The 20,434-nt window shown below is 31.7% G+C and overlaps 2 protein-coding genes across 6 annotated transcripts in view; both read right to left on the bottom strand.

The window, feature by feature from the left end:
- Positions 1 to 20,434, bottom strand: part of LOC126896148 (uncharacterized) — a 42,939-nt gene that overhangs the window by 10,467 nt on the left and 12,038 nt on the right. For 2 of the 5 annotated variants that reach the window (XM_050668656.1, XM_050668652.1), the window contains exons 6-12: positions 10,642 to 10,698; positions 6,960 to 7,019; positions 2,937 to 2,957; positions 1,987 to 2,022; positions 1,533 to 1,607; positions 1,216 to 1,263; positions 187 to 234 (exon numbers count right to left, since the gene is read on the bottom strand). In XM_050668656.1, the coding sequence (XP_050524613.1) occupies positions 187 to 234; positions 1,216 to 1,263; positions 1,533 to 1,607; positions 1,987 to 2,022; positions 2,937 to 2,957; positions 6,960 to 7,019; positions 10,642 to 10,698 (345 nt within the window). The remainder of the gene's footprint in view (positions 1 to 186; positions 235 to 1,215; positions 1,264 to 1,532; positions 1,608 to 1,986; positions 2,023 to 2,936; positions 2,958 to 6,959; positions 7,020 to 10,641; positions 10,699 to 20,434) is intronic. The other 3 variants (XM_050668654.1, XM_050668655.1, XM_050668657.1) reach the window with 3 other exon arrangements.
- Positions 11,042 to 13,618, bottom strand: LOC126896151 (uncharacterized). The gene is made up of 2 exons (XM_050668661.1): positions 11,288 to 13,618; positions 11,042 to 11,142 (listed from the first exon to the last, which is right to left on the bottom strand). The coding sequence occupies exon 1, from the start codon at positions 13,592 to 13,594 to the stop codon at positions 12,077 to 12,079; it is 1,518 nt and encodes a 505-aa protein (XP_050524618.1). The 5' UTR covers positions 13,595 to 13,618; the 3' UTR covers positions 11,042 to 11,142; positions 11,288 to 12,076.

A 20,434-nucleotide genomic window follows, 5' to 3' on the forward strand; every position in this document is an offset into this window, starting at 1 on the left:
GTTATTAAGAACAAAAATAAAAATATTTTAAAACTGGTGGAAATAATAAACTAGAGTTTATTAAGTTTATTGTTTTAATAAAAAATTTTAGGGTAACTAAAAAACTAAAAATTAGACAGAGAGATTTATCCTTATGTTAAGTGGCATTATCTGCCGAATAAGAGCCAGTAAAAAATATATCCATACTTGAACAACTTCGGTGTCTTTTTTTGTAGAGACTGGAGGTTTAATATCCTAAACACAGAATCACCATTATTTATAAGAGATATTAATGTTCTTAATAAAATGAAAATAGCCTAAATATTGAATAAATTATAACAGAAAAAATAAATATCACAACCACAAACAATAACTTAAAGTTATTGTCACAAGTCATTTTATTATGTTTAACTCAGTTAAACATATATATTACAACTTGAAAAACTAAATTTGATACAATTTAAAGTAAGTATGCAGATATTAAATATTCTCTTTTTAAATTATATTCGACTATATCATAAAGAGTTAGGATTTTGAATAGAGAATGGGAATGTGTTCCATAAAAGATGGAATCCAAATCATTTTTATCATGATGAGAGGAGTTAAAAGAGGCCATATAATTTAAAAAAATACCAATAGAGAAAGAGGAAAACTGGTTAAAAGGCTGAGTAAATGGAAATTAGGAAACAGACTTATTAATTTTTTTATTTATATTTTTTTTTATGTTTGCGTGATGAAGAGGTACTACCAGTACCCCAAAAGTCACTTTCTGAAACATTGATGTCTTAGAGTAGAATACCTAAACTATATAAAAGAGTGCTTGCAATTAAAGTATTTAATCTATTTTTAGAGTGGTAAAGCAAGATTAAAATAGTATTAGCATTAGAGATTGTATCGAAAGTAATTGTAACATGTTTACAAATTTTGAATTGATGTGATGTTAAGAATGCCTTAAAATAATTTTGTGATGACTTTACCAAGTAGATATAAATAACATATATTGTTATTTATGGACGTAGAAACTAAGACATATAAAGGTTAGTTGTTAGTTATTATGAGTTGAGTCGTTAGCTTATGTATTCAGTGGAGTGAGTGGTGAGGTAGTAGATGAGGTTTTAGATTTTTTTTTAATAGGTAATTAAAGAACTGAATATTCGACAGATAGTCTATTTCGAAAGTTAAATGACATTATCTGCCACTTAACTGAATAGAAGCCAATGAAAAATCAAATCATACTTGAAAAACTTCGGTGTCATTTTTCGTAGAGACTGGAGGTGTGATAAACTAAAAACAGAATTACTTTTATTTATAAAATTTATTGATTCTCTTAAAAAATATGAAAATTAAATTACTTTAATATTGAACAAATAAAACAAATATTTTAGTTACAAATTATTAAGGGTAATGAATTAAATATTCTGTTTTAAATGATATTCGACTATATCATACCACAAATTTGTTAAAAAATTCACTAATAAAATTGATTTGTGTAGGAAATAGTTAACGTATTAACCTGTAGATAGATTTGGTTCGTGTTAAATTGTTTTACTTACGAGTTCTTCTTGTAAATTTTCAATTTCTTGATTTTCTGTATATTCATTATATTGTCTGTGTATTTTATTTTTGGCCTATTAATAATTAAATGTTTATGATTAAATTCAGGGCTTTCAGAGTCGATTTAAAAATATCCTATTGTGTTGTAAACTGGGTCATTAAAAATGAAAATAAGTTTTAAACAAAAGTAAACATTTTAAACGTTTATGATGTTTTGTAAGACCAATGTAAATGTTGAAAGTTTTTATGAATTATATACGTTAAAAATATATTTTCTACACTGCTTGTTTAAATTGTAACAACATTTACTGTAACAGAGTATCAAAATAGGGCAGTTCATTCTTATTGGAACATTTTTTGCTAATTATTATTTAAAATAATAAACATTTATTAAATAACTTGTAACATATTATTAAATAGAATTTTTTTATTAATGAATAATATAAATATTACTTTGTTTATCGATTTCTTTATAAGTTTTTTAAAAGCCTGTAAAAATTGATAAGTAAATAATAATTATTTTTTATTGAGTAGTTAATAAATTTGATATTTAAATATAATATTCATACAAAATTATTTTTCTTTCATAAAATTACATAATATGGTTTTAGAATATAATAGTTTAATTTAGTTTTAATTAAATTTTGGCTTATAGTTGACCAAGCTTAGTTTGTTTACAAACAGTTTTATTCATACAATTACTTTTATTTAATGGATCATTCATCCGTCACAATAATTAAATAAATAGATGCGTAAGTAGTGTGGGATGAGTGAAAATACATCAGTCAAGCTGTACTCACTAAAACGGTTGATCCAATAAAATACTTAGAAGAACAAATTAGCTTATATTTTTTCTCATCATATTATCAAGTTTAAAATATGGATTCCTATCAAAGAAAATTAAATTTACGGTTTTACAACTCTGAAGAGTTGTAGAAAAATTATTTAAAGATATATTATTGTGAAGTTTTTTGGTTCAATATTTATTTTTTTTTACAAAAGTTGAAAATTCTTAAAAGTTCCTGAGAAAATAAGTGTTTTACTAAATCTAGATTATTTTGTATATTCTCTAAGATTTTGAGTTGTTAAAAAATAAAAAAGTTTATAGAAGTTATTTTTCAAAATAAAAATGACGCACCAGAATTTATGAATTAAAACCGTAGTTAAAAACATTTTAACTAGGTTGCACATTGTGGAAAAGTACATTTCCAAATGTGTAATCTGAATATTTTGATAAAAGTAGTGGTCTAAATTTCATTATTTTAATTTTATACTTCAAAGATTTATGTATAAAATATACAATTTAAAAGAAATATTTTTTTTTACTTTTTATATATATTTTTTGTGGTTAGAAAACTAATTAAACATTGATATTTGGAGAAAGTTAACAAATATTAGCTTACTTCTCTTTTTGATTTACTTCTCTGAAAAAAATTGTTATCTTAATAATATAGTATTGAAAATCTGTCAAATATCAACAAAAATAGATTTTTGTACTAATCCTAAAACTTATAGCATATTTAAAATCAAATTTTTGTTATTAGAAGATTTTTTTAGGATTTGTTACATATATTTCCTTTTTTGTTTGTAGAAAGTTGTTCTAAAGAAAACTTAATGGTCATTAAATTTATTATAAGATATTCAATTACGATTATTTTGTGTATTTAATTTTTAGGATTATTTCTAATTAAGACTAAACAATAAAGTTCTTATACAGGGTGTTAGTAAATGCTATGTCACGAGTAGTAGGATGATATCCAGTAGGGCCTAAAAATAGCGAAATCTAAAACTAAAATTTCCTATCTCCAAAATTGGGGATTTTTTGGTTCCCCCATTTTAAATTTTGTTTTAATAAAAAATAAACATCACAACGGTATTTCCCACAAAATTCTCATATAAATTGAGTGGTCACTCGATTTTTTGTAACTTTCTTGTCCTCCCCTGAACTTTGGGTTCAAAGTTGGAAAAAAATTTCACTTTAGTGTGACCCATCAATTTGTATTGAAATTTTACTGGGAGTTGTGTGATGCAGCTTATTTTTAGTTTAAACGATTACATAACGAGAAAAACTGGAAAACCTACAGATAATGTGATATTTTTTTAATTTCACGAGTTTATTTCGTCTTTTATTATTTATTCAAACCGATTATCATTTTTATCATTAAAATTGTCATAAAATTATCATTTTTTTTTCTTTTTAGAAATTATCATTTTTCTAAAAAGAAATCTCGTTATGTAATCGTTTAAACTAAAAGTTAGCTGCATCACAGAACTCCCAGTAAAATTTCAATACAAATTGATGTGTCACACTAAAGTAAAATTTTTTTCAACTTTGAACCCAAAGTTCAGGAGAGAACACGAAAGTTACAAAAAATCGAGTGACCACTCAATTTGTATGAGAATTTCGCGGGAAACACCGTTGTGATGTTTATTTTTTATTAAAACAAAATTTAAAATGGGGGAACCGGAAAACCCCCAATTTTGGCGATAGGAAATTTTAGTTTTTGATTTCGCTATTTTTAGGCCCTACTGAATATCATCCTACTACTCGTGACATAGCATTTACTAACACCCTGTATATAGTCTGATAACAGTAGTCTCTAAATTTCTTTTAAACTTATAATTATATTGAATAAATTGTTTTTGGTATTTTTTATTATCATATATTTTTTAATAGTCAGTTATTAAGAAGACGTTATACAGCTAATTTTTGAGCGTAAAAATATGATATATTGTATTTGTAAAGAGTTATAACTGATTGAAGTATAATAAAAAAAAACCAGCAAAGTGGAGTCATGGCACAGTGGAGACGTGCCATTGTTGAGTCCAGTATAGATGATATCTGACAGTGATTAAAATCCCCGTCATAAAAAAGCTTCGATGAAAATCTGTAAATAGTGTTTAATTTAAAAAAATTGGTGGATTATTCCAAAAGCAACATGATCTCTTATTTCCTTATTTATATCCTGATTACAAGTTTTATGATTTATAAGTATAATATATGAATATATGTATATATTTATAATATATAAATATATAAAGGGAAATAGTTTTATTTAAACAAAAGGTATGTCGAATGAAAGAGGTATATAAATAGTATTTATCAAAAAAATTGTATTGATCCATATATTTTTCAAAAAGTTATAGCATTATAAAATAAAAATATAAAAAAATTTTTTTTACAAAAACCGTATTTTTTTTTTATTAATTTTGATGTTAGTTTTCCCATGAAGACAAGTCCAGAGGTCAAATTTTTTTTTTTCATAATAAAGTATATTACATAACTTTTAATTTGAGGTATATATAAGAGTGTCAGTATTTCCGGAACACTTTCAAATGTTAATTTAAAAAAGTTGTTATTTTGAATCCCTCNCGGAACACTTTCAAATGTTAATTTAAAAAAGTTGTTATTTTGAATCCCTCCTGTGGTCAGGTAAAGAGTCAGATTTATAACAAAAATATATCAAGTGATGGTAAAGACATCATGCATCTATAAATAAATTATATTGATTTGGTCATTATTGAAAAAGGTTGAAAACAGACACAAAAAAAAAAAATAAAATAAAAATACATCATGGTAAAATTAATACTTTCTCAGCTTCGCATCGAAGCTAAAAGTACATTTTCAATTTCAATTATCAAGCTTAATTCTAGGTTAATTCCAAAATGGATATGAGATCATGTTCGAAATATTGTCTTCTTTCAATTTTGTAATAGGTGTTTAAAGTCTAAATGTAATACAGAGTGTATAAAATGCATTATTTTAAGATACATTTTAGATCGCTTTTGTAGTTATTGTTTGTCGTTTTGGGCTGCCCTTATCTATAATATTTTAAAAATATTGACAGCACGTGGTGTGGCTCGATATCTCGCCAGGAACATTATCAATATTTTAGCTTCGATATAAAGTTGAGAAGTTATTAATTTTACTATGTTTTGCTAATTTTCTTTATAAAGATGCGTCAAAACGCTTGCAGTATGCATATGAACGGCGTTCGCGTTTAAAAACGCATACGCGCGCGATTAAACGCTTAATGTGTAAGTCTCTTTAAACCAAAACAATAGATCTATATCAAAACATTACAGGCCCCCTATTTCCTTATATTTGCGTTTCTTGAGCTAATAAAACTGATAAAATCATCAATAAGTTTTATGTAAGAAGTAGGAACCAACTAATACTTTTACATCAATAGTATTCAGCAAGTTTTTATAACCCGATCTAAGCGGTTTTTTGCTGTATGCATTTTGGACTATTTTTTCAGACTATTGTTTTTTAGATTCGATGCGAAGCTGAGAAGGTATTAATTTTACTATGATGTGTTTTTTTTCTTTCTGTGTCTGTTACCACTTTTTTTCAGTTCTGATTGAACCGATTTCTTTCAAAGATATGCCAAAATATCACAAATCGTATCTTGTCGAAGACATTACCTTCAAAAATTGAAAAAATTTCCCTCGTTCCCCATAAATGGGGATAATCTTCAAAAAAGTAACAATTTTAAAAATCGCAAATTTTCGACATTTTAACAATTTTTTTTACTTAAAACTGCCATAATTTTTTGAAAAATTACCAAATCAATATAATTTTTTTTTATAGATGCATGATGTCTTTACTTATCATTTGATATATTTTTTTTATAAATCTGACCCTTTACCTGACCACGGAGGGAATTCAAAATGACAACTTTTTCATATTGTGAAAACTAACATCAAAGTCAATAAAAACAATACGATTTATGTAAAATAATACAATATTAAATTATTAAATATCAATTTAATATTATATTTAATTGCTACAATAAATATTTATTCATATATTACACTTATAAATTATAAAACTTGTAATCAGGATATAAATAAAGAAATAGGTGATTATGTTGCTTTTGGAATAATTCACCAATTTTTTTTAAATTAAACACTAGCTACAGATTTACATCGAAGTTTTCTTTTATATAGTGAATTTAATTAATTTCAGATATCATTAATACTGGACCCAACTATGCTACGTGCCAACTGTACCACAACCCCACTGTGCTTGTTTTTTTTAATAATTTTGCTAATACGTGCAGATAAATTTTATTATGCTGGCACACAATATTTGAATTGTTATTACTTTTCAGAATTTTTATTAAATATCATTCCTGATGATAATATAATATCAGAATTTCTCCAATTATTATTGAATAGAGATATTGTAATGTCTTCGACTAGATACGTTTGTAATCTTTTGACATATCATTGAACAAAATAGTACAGGTTAATAAATTTATTTAAACGACAAAAAATAAAAATTCGGAAATAAAACCAATAACTTTGATGCGTAAATAAGAAGTTATAATAATATGTGTACTATGTACATTAATATAACTTAAATAACTAATTTTCCTTATTTGTTAAGAAAAAAAATTAAAAATACATAATTTACAAACTTTTAATTTGTTTGAATCTGTACAATTGTCTCTTTCTAGGTCATACAAATACTGAAAATACTAAAATAATTTAAAAATGCATTAATAAGAGATTTCATGAATATTATAAAATGTTCCACTAAATGTTTAAACAGTTATAAAATTTAAGTATATAAGTAAATTATTTTATTTATACACATTTATAAAATATATGATCGTTAACAATTTTTGAACATGTATTTTAGATATTAAAACTTTACTATAATAACTGGAGGTGAAACTCGGGTCAGCTTATTTTAATCTCCAATTTATCAACCGTTGAATTCTTCTCGCTGTACTATATAAGTGCTAATACTTTCAAATAATGGTTCAAAAGTTTATATTGACTAGTCATTTTCTTAATTAGATTATTGTCTATTAAATAAACTAATTAATTATGTTTGTAGCCATGTGAAAAAATAAAGTTGACACTTTTTTAAGTTATAAGGGATGGTATTAAAATACTTCATAATTGATAAAAATATGTGCCTAAAAGAAGCAAAATAAAATTCTCGATATTATTTTTATTTTTTGATTAATTAAGTGGTATATGATAAATGAAACACCATGTAATTATACATGTTGATTTCATCATTTTACATTGAGTATTGACTTAATATTAATCCAAAATAATTGTATAAATTAAAAAGAATAACTTAAAATTAAATAAACGTGGCTGAGAAAAAATGGTACTACTAAATAATTTTTTATTTTGATTGTATGTTAGATTTCATAGCCGATTATAAGTTAAATAATTACCCCGCGTGGCGGAATCAGTACTCTGAAACCGTGTAATCGATTGAGAGTTAAAAATTAAAATAATATTTAGAAATATTGTTAAAATTAAAAACATTTAAAATACTGAACTCTAAAAACAATACAAATATTTTGAGTAAAATTCTCAAATTTCTAAAAACTTAGACTATCATATTAATATTATCAGCACTAACCAAATAATGAAAATCCTCCAAAAAAATTTACGCTATATGTGAGTACCTCTTGTGATATCATCATCTGTAGACTTTGAAACCACTTTTGTCAGTTTACACAAGTTTAAATAGTCAATTTTGCAATAGGTTAAAATCTTAATTAATTAAATTATTTTTATTTTTAGTAAAAGTAATTTTATTTTCAATATTTTTATAAAATAACCTCAAGTAGGATAGATAGTATTGTGAATATGACATAAATTGTTATATATTTAAACATATGTGTCTATAAGCCATGAGTTGTTGAGTATACTAAACAATTCATGGCTCATTATAAAAATCAGCGCTCTAATTTACTGGCAAAATTAAATTTCAACCATATACCATTTGAAAATATAATTGTTTTTAATAGTTTATTTAAGTGATAAAGATAAGAGTTAAAAAAATTGTCACTATAATTCGTACGTCAAAAAGGTTTTCATCTCAAACTAATAGACTATTTAGTGATTTTAAGTCATACTTAAAGTAAAGATCCTAATTTAAAAGTTCAAATAACTCATAAAAATGAATCAACACAGTGACTTCGATTTAAGCTTAAAAGATTAACATAAATCGTATGATGTTATTAAAAATGATAAGTTTAAAATAATATAATAAGAAAATATTTAAACTAGCATTTTGAGTTTTTACAATTATTTGTATAAGTTGACGTGAGTAGAGGATCAGCAAAAGGTATCTAGATGGTCTGGACGACGATATTTAAACTTATATAATATTTTATGTTCATATCGGAGGCTTTCATATGAAAGACTCGAATACTGTAGTATCACATTTGAATACATGTTATAATTAATACGTATACTTAATAAAATATATCACCAAATCAGTGTTCCCCCGTGGATAAGATGAATAATAAAATAATACTCTTACACAAGATTTAACCACCCTCTTACGCATTCCATAAAACGCCCACGTAAAAAATTCTAACACATTAACCAATCAAATACAGCAAAAAATAATTCAAGAATCTCACCAGAGATCGCTAAACCAGTTTTGCGGGTTATAAAAAGGCCATTTTTCCCCAAATTCGGGTGGTCTTTTACGGTGGTTATGTATGATTTCTGAACATCTCTCTCGCTGTCACTGGGACGCCTTGCCATTTTGCCTTTGCATCTCTACGGCTCTCTAGAACTCTGGAACTCTCAACTAAGATATACAAATTGATTGTACGTGAGTGTATGTTTCGTTCTTAGTTACAATTCTATATAAAATGTGCACTATTTTTGTGCTCTTTCGTAATTACTGTGATTTACAAGAAATATTATACATCTTATTTTCGGTCGAATACTTTTGGTGATATAAATATTCTAACACATAAAATATTGGTATTTATTTATTTTTTTATATACATATATATATATATACATACTAAAAAAATACAAGACTAGATTGCATAGTGTTCTATTACTTATTGAAGCGCCACAACCTGGCTGGACAGAGTATTAGCACAATAACATCATAGTTAATACTCCAACTAATTATAAGATTTCTCCAAAGTGTCTCTCCATTTATCGACTAGCCAGTCTGATCTCTGCCACAGTGCGGGCAATCGGAGTGTAGGACACTAGTATAATATATTGTGCAAAGAACCGAAATTGAGCTCGCATCTATACAAGATCACTCTTTGGCCGACTGAAAAGATGTAGGCCACTTGGAAATAGTTTATTGCACAGGACAGTTATGTTGTTTAGAATTATTTTATTGGTTTTATAAATTATTAAATAATAAATACATTAGTGTAAAACACCACACACAAGGTTAAAGACTATACCACATAAATATACAAAAGGGTTTTACATAATAAATCAGAATTATAACAAACTTAGGTTTCACCTTGGATAGATTTAATATAGAATTGTACTAGAAAAGTAGTTACACGCGAGTTAATAATAACATAAACCGTATAATTTTAAATGCGTACACCGATGCATATACGTATATATCGATAATTGTTACAATAACTACATCATTCATCTCAAGAGAGTACCTGTCTTATCAGGATAGTCAGAGGTAAGTGAAAACATTTATTTATATAATAAGTCTATAATAAATCCTTTACTGAAGAACTTTTAGTAATAAACAATTAGAACAAGATAGGTTATTGAGAATAAACTAAAATAATTTTATAAGGAAATACGATACTTGTGACTTGCCAGAAATTCGTGTACGCGTTTCTGTGCAGAAGCTAGGTAGTGACCCTTTTTTGTAATTCCATCTTATTCATATATTAGACGTCTTCACGCAAGCATACATACCCCGGCATCCCTTTCTATTTCATTTTATTATAGTCACTGCCCGGTACCTATAGCCACTTTTACTTTCCATTGCTGCCCATCCTTCTTTATACTACACCCACTACGACTCTTATTTCCACATTGACCGCCTGCATTACATTTATTTTCCTTCCTAACTTATATATTTTTATTTCTTTTTGTTTATTACAATACGTATTGTAAAACCATTTTATTTTTCAAGACCTCTCTGCTCCAGAAAAATGTGGCGTATCTATCACTGATCTGATGTGTTAAAAAGGATTATGAAAACAAACTATATGATTCTTGTTATTGTATATTAAATTATACATTTTATTTGTGATTGGTATAATAAATATCAATTAACTATTTAAGTTTTTTAAAAAATTTAATTAGGAATTGATTTTAATATATTTTAATTACTTTAGCAGTTTCGGCGTCATTTTCAGTGAAAATTTGAACTTTAGATTCCTCGACAACCTTAAATTAAGAATATCAAATATTTACTCAAATTTAACTGAGAAACAATAGCTTCATCTTTATAGGGTTTATTAATTAACATGTATAATATAATATGTATAGTTTAATAATTAATTTTATTTTTTAAATAATTGTGATGTGGTCACACTGATCACTCACCTGTACAGGGGTATAGGTGATATTGTTATTGTAAATGTTTTAGTTCATATTAAACGGTTATGGAATAAATATGTGCATGATATCTGCTTTTACCCTACGTCTACACATAACAATATGGCGACGAGATGCGGATTGAGAACCACATGTTGAGGTGAAGTATATATATAAAAAAAAAGAGAATGTTCGTCCACAGGCTCCTAAATCTCGGTTGGCCTGATTGACTTAGGATATGAATTCAAGGAAACCCCAATAAATTATTAAATAAGAAACTCGAAAGGAATTTGTCTATAATAATAATGTTGGTTTAATTAATAATAAACTTTATGGGTGGGCGTCCCCACTTACATTCATAATGACAAATAAACAATACAGTTTAATAAAAATAAGTACAAATATAAATTTTAAGCGCTATAGAATACAGTAATCTGACCTGGGCTGATATCAAGGATTGGATTATACTGTTATATTTAACCAACTTCAATCGCTTGAATGAGACAAAACACGAATAAACTATAATGATCACGCGCCCGGTAAATCCACGGAATTCACCTTTACATTACAATACCGCAAGTCGCGGAAAAACTCGTGGCGGCGCCGATGGGTCTAATCACTAGACCATGCAATGGTTGACTAACTAGATAAGGCGACGACTTACCGGACAGCGAACGGCATCCCCACTTAATATATGTAACCGGTTCCATTCGGGCCGCAAATTGAACATAATCACATAACTTGCCGCAACATACTCCCCCCTTGGAAGGGCTAGCCCTTATAATTGCTATATGAACGTTAAAAGGTAGGGCTTAATGGTGTGATCATTATGATAACTTTTTCAATGGTGTAGTGAGTTGTAGATCTCCGTCCAATGTGGCTTCACGGTCAGTTATGACATTCATAAATTAAATGGTTCAAAAAAAAAAAACAAAACGATTATTAAATTAAGGTAACATTAATTATCAACAATGACATCTACAATTACAGAACACACAACTAAAATACAATAATGATATGACATATAAAAAGAACTTATTATTTAACTACAATAACAGTTGAATAAGGAAAAAATAATTAAAAAAATAATTATAAGTTACAACATAATCAATTATTAATAAATAAAGATACTATTGTATAATTAAAAAATATATATATATATATATGGTAAGGAAACATAGGAACTTAATATTTAGACTAGGGAAATAATGAATATGTGCTCAAGGAGTCATGACGTTGGTAATAATACCAGCTTCACGATTGGCCTAGTAATCTGTCCGTTAATAGTGTGCAACTGGGCTACGCGCGCAATTTTATCCTTGCCAAGAATAACACCCGTCACCCTACCTAACCTCCATACTAACGGACTTGTATTGTTCTCTTTTATCACAACCATATCTCCTACCGCGATGTTGGGTTGTTCTTTGGTCCACTTCGACCGTTGTTGTAATGTATGTAGATAGTCCTGAGACCACAGCTTCCAAAAACTCTGTTGGCAATTCTCAAATAATTTCCATCGTTGGAGTTGATTTTTTGAGATCTCTGGTGTGGGAGGGTATGGAATGGCTAGGAGAGGTTGGCCAATTAAAAAATGTCCGGGTGTTAGGTAGTCTAAATCTTGAGGGTCTGCAGACATAGGGGTTAATGGTCGAGAATTCAGTACAGCCTCAACCCGGGTAATTAGAGTAGTAAATTCTTCATACGTGGGTACATGGTTACATAGTACCCGCGTTAGTCGTGCCTTCATGGCACGGACTGCCGCCTCCCAAAGTCCACCGAAGTGGGGCGCAGATGGGGGGTTGAAATGCCAATGAGCGGGTATTGACGCTTCAATTCGCTCCCGTGCATCCTCAGTCTGGATGAGTGACCGTAAAACATTAGCTGCTCCGATAAAATTTGTACCACAATCTGAATGAATGTCTGTGGGAATACCCCGTCTTGCTACAAATCGATCTAAGGTAGCCAGAAATGCCTCCGTAGACAAACTGGACACTACTTCTAAATGAGTGGCTTTAACAGCAAAGCAGACAAATATTGCCACATATCCCTTATAAACTCTGGACTTTCGGAGAGACGTTTCTTTGAAGGAGAAAGGGCCGGCATAATCAATTCCTACACGTTGGAACACACGACACTGCTGAACACGAGAAGTAGGCAGGTCAGCCATCAGTGGCTGAGGATTAACGGCAGCTAAACGTACACATGTACTACACATGGTCGCCACTCGACGCACGAGTACACGAACAGATATGATCCAGAAATGGCGCACAATAAGGCTGACAATAAGTCGGGGTCCAGAATGACAAGTGACGCGATGCCAATGCTGACACAAAAGCATAGCCAAATGACAATCCCGGGTGAGCAGAATAGGGTGTTTTTGATGTTCATGAAGGTCGGCATTTTGTAGACGCCCTCCTACGCGTACTATCCCGTTATCATCTATAAACGGCATCAAACGTGAAAACGCCTTTGATGAAACAGGTCGCCTGTTTTGTAACTCGACAATAAGATCTGACATGGTTTTTCGTTGTACATAACGAGTGATAGCAGTGAGCGCGTCTCTCAATTCCAAAATTGATAGGGAAACCGAACAGACAGGTTCATGGCGTCTGTACTTTAACCAGCGTCGTATCCGAGCAACCACCCGGAGCATTCTACCATAATTAGAAAACCGTCCGGTTAAGAAGTCCGAAGAGGATGAACTTTGTGTCGATACCAATATCGACACTTGTTGAACTTCCGGCATCTCGGATTCTGAAATGACTTTAAATTCTTGAGGCCAGGTGTCAATCGCGTGGTACAAAAAAGATGGACCCTGCCAGTAAAGNAGGCCAGGTGTCAATCGCGTGGTACAAAAAGGACGGACCCTGCCAGTACAGTTTATGCGCAGCCAATTCAGCAGGCATTAATCCCCTAGAGGCGCAATCTGCCGGATTGATGTCAGTCCGTACATAACGCCACTGACAACTCGGCAGTAGCTGGCGGATAAGAACCACACGGTTTGTCACAAAAGCCTTGAAAGATACCTGAGCTGACGCCACCCACGATAGGGCTACCGTGGAATCCGACCAACCCCATACGTCTGACACAGATACTGTAGGACTTAGCTGGTTTTCTATTTTGCGCAACCATTTGGCCAACAACAACATAGCAGACAACTCCAATCTAGGAATGGTCATAGTCTTTATAGGTGCTACCTTTGTCTTACCGCCCAGTAGATGTATAGTCATAGTACCATCTGTGGCCAGAAACCGTAAATATACCAATGCTGCATATCCTTTGTTGGACGCATCGCAGAACCCACACAACTGGACCTTGCTGCTAGTTTTAGTACCAATAAAACGTGGTATGCTCAATTCTGACAGTCGTGGTAATTGATCAATAAACTTAGTCCATATTGTCATGATTCTCTCAGGCAATGGATCATCCCACGTTGTGGTAGCTCGCCAGATTTCTTGCATAAGACACTTAGCAGTAAAAATTACTGGAGCTAGCAATCCTAGCGGGTCAAAAATACGAGCTATAACCGAAAGTACGCCACGCTTGGTAAAAATGCGAGAGTCGAGCAACACGTTGAAGCTGAAATGGTCATCCACAGCATTCCATACTAATCCCAGGACCTTAATGATTGAATCCTTATTTACCTCGAACTGCAACGACTCTTGTGCTCTATTCTCAACAGGTACGTGATCAAGAATTGACTGTGTGTTGCTGCACCACTTCTTCAATTCCATACCACATTTAGCAAGAACAGTTCTTACCTCCTCTTGAAGACTAATCAAAGCTTCCATAGTGTCCGCTCCCACACATAAGTCGTCCACGTATGTTTGACGACGCAGAGCATGTTGGACTCTGGGATATCCTTTAGCATCGTCGCTGGCTATTTGATGTAATACACGTATGGCCAAGTATGGTGCAGCATTGACTCCATAAGTAACCGTATTTAACTGATATTCACGGAGTTGATCAGTCGAAACGTCACGCCATAATATGTGCTGGTACTGTCGGTGTTCGGGCTGGATTAGCACTTGGCGATACATCTTGCAAATATCAGCTACGAAGACGTGCTGGTACAGGCGAAAGTTAAGTAATACATCCGTTATATCGGACTGCAGTTTAGGTCCAGACATGAGGCAATCATTTAGTGAACAACCCCCAGGTGCCCTAGCCGAAGCATCAAAAACCACTCGGAGTTTAATTTGATCACCAATTTGTTTAATAATCGGGTGATGTGGAATGAAATAATTTCCGGACACTGGAGCTGGCGTCATGTGACCGAGTGTCTCATATTCCTTCATGAACTCCCTATAAGCGCCGTATAACTGAGAGTCATTCTTTAATTTCCTTTCTAAGTTTTCAAATCGCCGAGTAGCTACCTGCAGTGAGCCCGATAGTCTGTCACAGCACGCGTTTTTGCGAAATGGCAAGGGCACTATGAACCGTCCATGACTATCTCTGGTCGTTAGGCTTCGAAACATTAGTTCACTTCTTCCTTCTTCAGTTACATCATCTTCATTAAGTCCTGGTTCTTCTATTTCCCAGAATCTTTCTAATAGATCTTCCAGCGATGTCATTAATGACGAAAGTACAACATGGGAAGAATCGTCCGTGGGTATTCCTACCCCGCCAATTAAGACCCAACCGAATATAGAGCCGTAAGCTACTGGTAATTGACGGTTTATTTCGATGCGTTTACCGTCCATTACCTGGGCAAACATGTCCGCGCCCACTAACATATCAATTGGCGCTGGCTGATCGAATGTGGGGTCAGCCAGTGCGAGGTGTGCAAACTGGCACTTTATGTCAATAGAAAGACTTCTATTGGGCATGTCTGCCGTAATTTTAGGTAATACCCAAGCATTTACATGTAATTCGTGTTGTGGAGCATACCGGGGAGTGAGTCGACAGTCGACAACTCCTTCAACCAGAGGTACCTTAGCTCCAGCAAGACCTAAAATGGGCGCTGTCCATTTTCTCTTTGACAATCCTAAACGATTTACACAGCTACTGGTTACTGCACTAATTTGTGAAGCTGAATCTATTAAAATTTGNCACTAATTTGTGAAGCTGAGTCTATTAAAACTCGAACAGTCTGAAAGATACCTGCACGGTCTTTGATGTGAGCTAGTGCAGTACCTAATAAGACGGTATGTCTTGGACGGGTACTCATTACCGAAGTGTTGCTTACAGGTACTCCGTCCACATTAGATAGGGTCTCACCATCTGATTTATCTACGTGAAGAAGACTATGGTGCATCCTAGGACAGTGTTTACAAGGTCGGCGCTCCTTACAACGGTTGCTCCAATGTGAGCTACTTAAACAACTAAAACAAATCTTCTTCTCTCGTACCATAGTGTTACGATCTTCTACCGAAGCCGATTGAAACATTCGACACTTAGATGGTCCATGTGACCCATTACAAAAAACACAATTATAGATAGGAGCACTAGAAGATTTGGCAGCGACTAAAGCAAACTTGGGTCGCTTATCTATATTTCGGAAAGTTGATGGTTTCATGTTGTCGCGTTGAACTGTCGATCGACGTGAACTACCAGAAAAGCTGACAGCCTCTAAAATAGATACCCGCCCCTTTACATACTTTATTACGTCAGAGGCAGCAGGAAATTCTTCAGAATTAACCGCTTCAAAAACTTTGCGGGTGGATAATGGTAAGCATCGGGACGACAGAGCAAATAATAGAAATTCTCCAAGGTTAGGTATTTGCAATGACTCCAATACTTCTATCTGATCCGAAAATAATACCAAAAAATCTTTTAAGCCCTCCAAAGACTCCTGTGACTGTGCCGGAATTGATATTAACTTGTCCACAATTAAAGTGGCTAGCTGTCGAGGTCTGTCAAATCTATCGACTAATGTTGACCAGGCTAGTTCATAGGTGGTCTCGGATACAACAATGTTGCGAATACTATTAAGTGCTTCACCTTTTAGACATCCCAACAAATAATAAAATCGCTCAATATTGGACAAATCCGTACGCTGAGCTATCAGTGCCTTAAATCTATCACGAAAGACCGGCCAATCCGAAAAGCTACCACTGTAGGAGGGGAGGGGTATCTCAGGCAAACGTGACCGCATCCCACTATTGATGCCGGACTTATTGGAAATTACAGACTCATTACCATCATCGTTAATATTAGATAGTGATTGACGTGGCAAGGTAGGTTTATATTTATCTGCAGTAGCTAATGCTCTTATGCATAATGCGCGAGTATCAGTTTCTAAATTTAAAGAAAATTCATCGAGCAAATCTAAATCCGACAAGGCCTCAAGTACGGCTTGATTATTTGCTAAAAATGTTTCCCATAATGGGTCTAAATCCTTCACAGATATTAGAAAATCAGGTAACAGCTCAGGAGACTCAACAACGCGAACAGACATTTCATGTATAGATTTAATGCGATTGATGGTGCTTTCACGAACAAACAACGCAGCCTTTTTAATTCGCTGTAGGTATCTAACGTCACGCTCATCAGTATTGGACATTTTCTCTTAATTGACGGAAAGGCAATAAAATATTTAATGAATTCCAATAAAACAATTATTGTAAAAAAATCTTTTAAATGAAACAACAATCACTAAATGAACCCTTTCTTAGCTAACATTAATAAATTTTAGCAGACACAAGGCAAACCAATACTACTTAAATATGGATTTTTAAATAAATATATATATGTTTTATTAACCACTGCAAAATACTAATACTAAAAAAACCAAACGCACAATATAATTACTTAAAAATTAAATCAACTGCAACAAGTAGTAATAGAAAATTAACACTATATATTTTATATTTTAAATTTATGAATATTATCCAACGCACCAGCAATAATTAAAAACACTAATAATAAAATTAAACTGTTGTGCCGTGCTTATTTAAATTACACATTTATCAATAAAATTCTGTATAAATATTAAACAACTATAAGCAGCACTATTAATATCATAAAATGTATTCAATTTTAAGAAATGTATAGAAATGTAACTGAAAAAATGTAAAACGGTTATAAATTACCCATAAAAAACAGAAACCAACTTCAAAATAAATATAAGTTAAAAAACAACTAATCTTAAATATAATATAATAATAACAAATCTGCATACGCAATCTCCCTTAATATTAATTCTAATAACTGGAATTAAATATTAATCTTACGATAAATAGAATTAGTATTAAATCTAATTTCTAATAACAAAGTACTTGCTAAAAAATGTATGTAAATATATTAATCTTCTAGCATGGAGGTACGGTCAAAACAGAAAAGACACACAATTATCTTATGTGCTATAACATTAAAATAGCTAAAGCTCGCTGGGCCCAAAATTGCACTTTTAACTGAATTCAATATATTATTTAAATTTAAGCAAACCACGCTCTGGATACCAAATGTTCGTCCACAGGCTCCTAAATCTCGGTTGGCCTGATTGACTTAGGATATGAATTCAAGGANTGTTCGTCTACAGGCTCCTAAATCTCGGTTGGCCTGATTGACTTAGGATATGAATTCAAGGAAACCCCAATAAATTATTAAATAAGAAACTCGAAAGGAATTTGTCTATAATAATAATGTTGGTTTAATTAATAATAAACTTTATGGGTGGGCGTCCCCACTTACATTCATAATGACAAATAAACAATACAGTTTAATAAAAATAAGTACAAATATAAATTTTAAGCGCTATAGAATACAGTAATCTGACCTGGGCTGATATCAAGGATTGGATTATACTGTTATATTTAACCAACTTCAATCGCTTGAATGAGACAAAACACGAATAAACTATAATGATCACGCGCCCGGTAAATCCACGGAATTCACCTTTACATTACAATACCGCAAGTCGCGGAAAAACTCGTGGCGGCGCCGATGGGTCTAATCACTAGACCATGCAATGGTTGACTAACTAGATAAGGCGACGACTTACCGGACAGCGAACGGCATCCCCACTTAATATATGTAACCGGTTCCATTCGGGCCGCAAATTGAACATAATCACATAACTTGCCGCAACAGAGAATGATTGGTCAAATTGAAGCGTTTGTGCCAGGAGATGATTTTTGCGAGTATGTGGAACGAATGGAGCAATATTTCGTTTTAAACGAAATAAAAGAAGAAAAGAAGGTGGCATTTTTACTAACCTTGATTGGTCATGACTCTTATTCCACGTTAAAAAAAATAATGGTGCCGCAAAATCCAACAACAAAATCCTACAACGAGTTAGTAGAGATACTAAAGAAGCATTATACACCTGAAGTAAATGAGATTCCGGAAAGATATAAATTTCATCAGGAAGGTCAACGTATAGGCCAACCAATGACTGAGTATATTGTGGAATTGAAGGCAAGAGCACAGAAGTGTAAATTTAAAAATTTCTTGCAAGAAGCACTAAGGGATAGATTGGTGTTTGGAGTTAGAGACAACAAGTTAAGGGCCATTTTGCTCAAAGAAAAAAATCTAACTTTTGAAAATGCTTCTGAATTAGCATTAAATTGGGAATTGGCTGAGGGTGAATGCCGTGACAAGTCATTGAATCAATTTGCAATTAAGCAATCAGCACTTAGTTCCAAAGTCAATAATAGTAATAAGCAAAGGTACAGAAGTAAAAGTCGGGGAAGTCAGACTTGTACAAGATGTGGTAAATAACATTATAACAATAAAGAGTGCGCAGCTTTAAAATTGAATTGTCATAAATGTGGCAAACCAGGCCACATAGCCAAGTTTTGTTTTACAAAAAGAATGGTAAGACAGTCACGTTCTAAAGGGAGGTATCAAAGAAGAAGTAGTTCATTATCCTCAAATCAAAGTTCAATTCAGGGATTGTCCATAGAAATTGAACAAATGAATTGCATTATGGAAGAAAGTCAAAGTGTTGTCAAGGTGGTTAAAGCAGTTGAACCGTCACTGAAAGTAGTTATGATTGTGGAAGATAACAAATTAGAAATGGAAGTCGATTCAGGTGCTTGTACATCGGTAATTAGTGACAAATTATGTTATAAACTTTTTAAATGTAAAACTTTAATAGAAGTAAAAGTTAAACTGGTTTCAGTAACTGGAGATAAGTTAGATATAATTGCTAAAATAATAGTCAATGTAAAAAATAGTGATAGTTCAGCAAAGGAAAGGGAACTGGAGTTGTATATAGTAAGAAAATAAGAGACAAATGTATCCATTATTAGGAAGATCATGGTTAGATGTCTTATTTCCAAATTGGAGAAAAATGGTAGAAAGTAACCGGGTGATTGCAAAAGTAAATACGAATATAGAAAAATATAGCGTTATGGAATTGATAAAAAAAAAGTATCCTCAGGTGTTAAGTGTTTGTCCGAATCAGATAATTAAGAAATACCAAGCAGAAATAATATTAAAAGTGGAGGCTAAACCAATCTTTTGCAAGGCATATTCAGTACCGTATAAATTAAGAGATAAAGTAAATGTAGAATTAGAAAGGTTAGTTAGGTTAAAAATTTTAGAGCCGGTTAAATATAGTGAGTGGGCTAGTCCCATAGTAATTGTACCTAAACAAAATGGTGATATTAGGATATTTATGGATTGTAAAATGACTATA

This window comes from Daktulosphaira vitifoliae, unplaced genomic scaffold, assembly GCF_025091365.1.
Source record: "Daktulosphaira vitifoliae isolate Bord-2020 unplaced genomic scaffold, ASM2509136v1 Scaffold_1, whole genome shotgun sequence".
NCBI classification, from domain to species: domain Eukaryota; kingdom Metazoa; phylum Arthropoda; class Insecta; order Hemiptera; family Phylloxeridae; genus Daktulosphaira; species Daktulosphaira vitifoliae.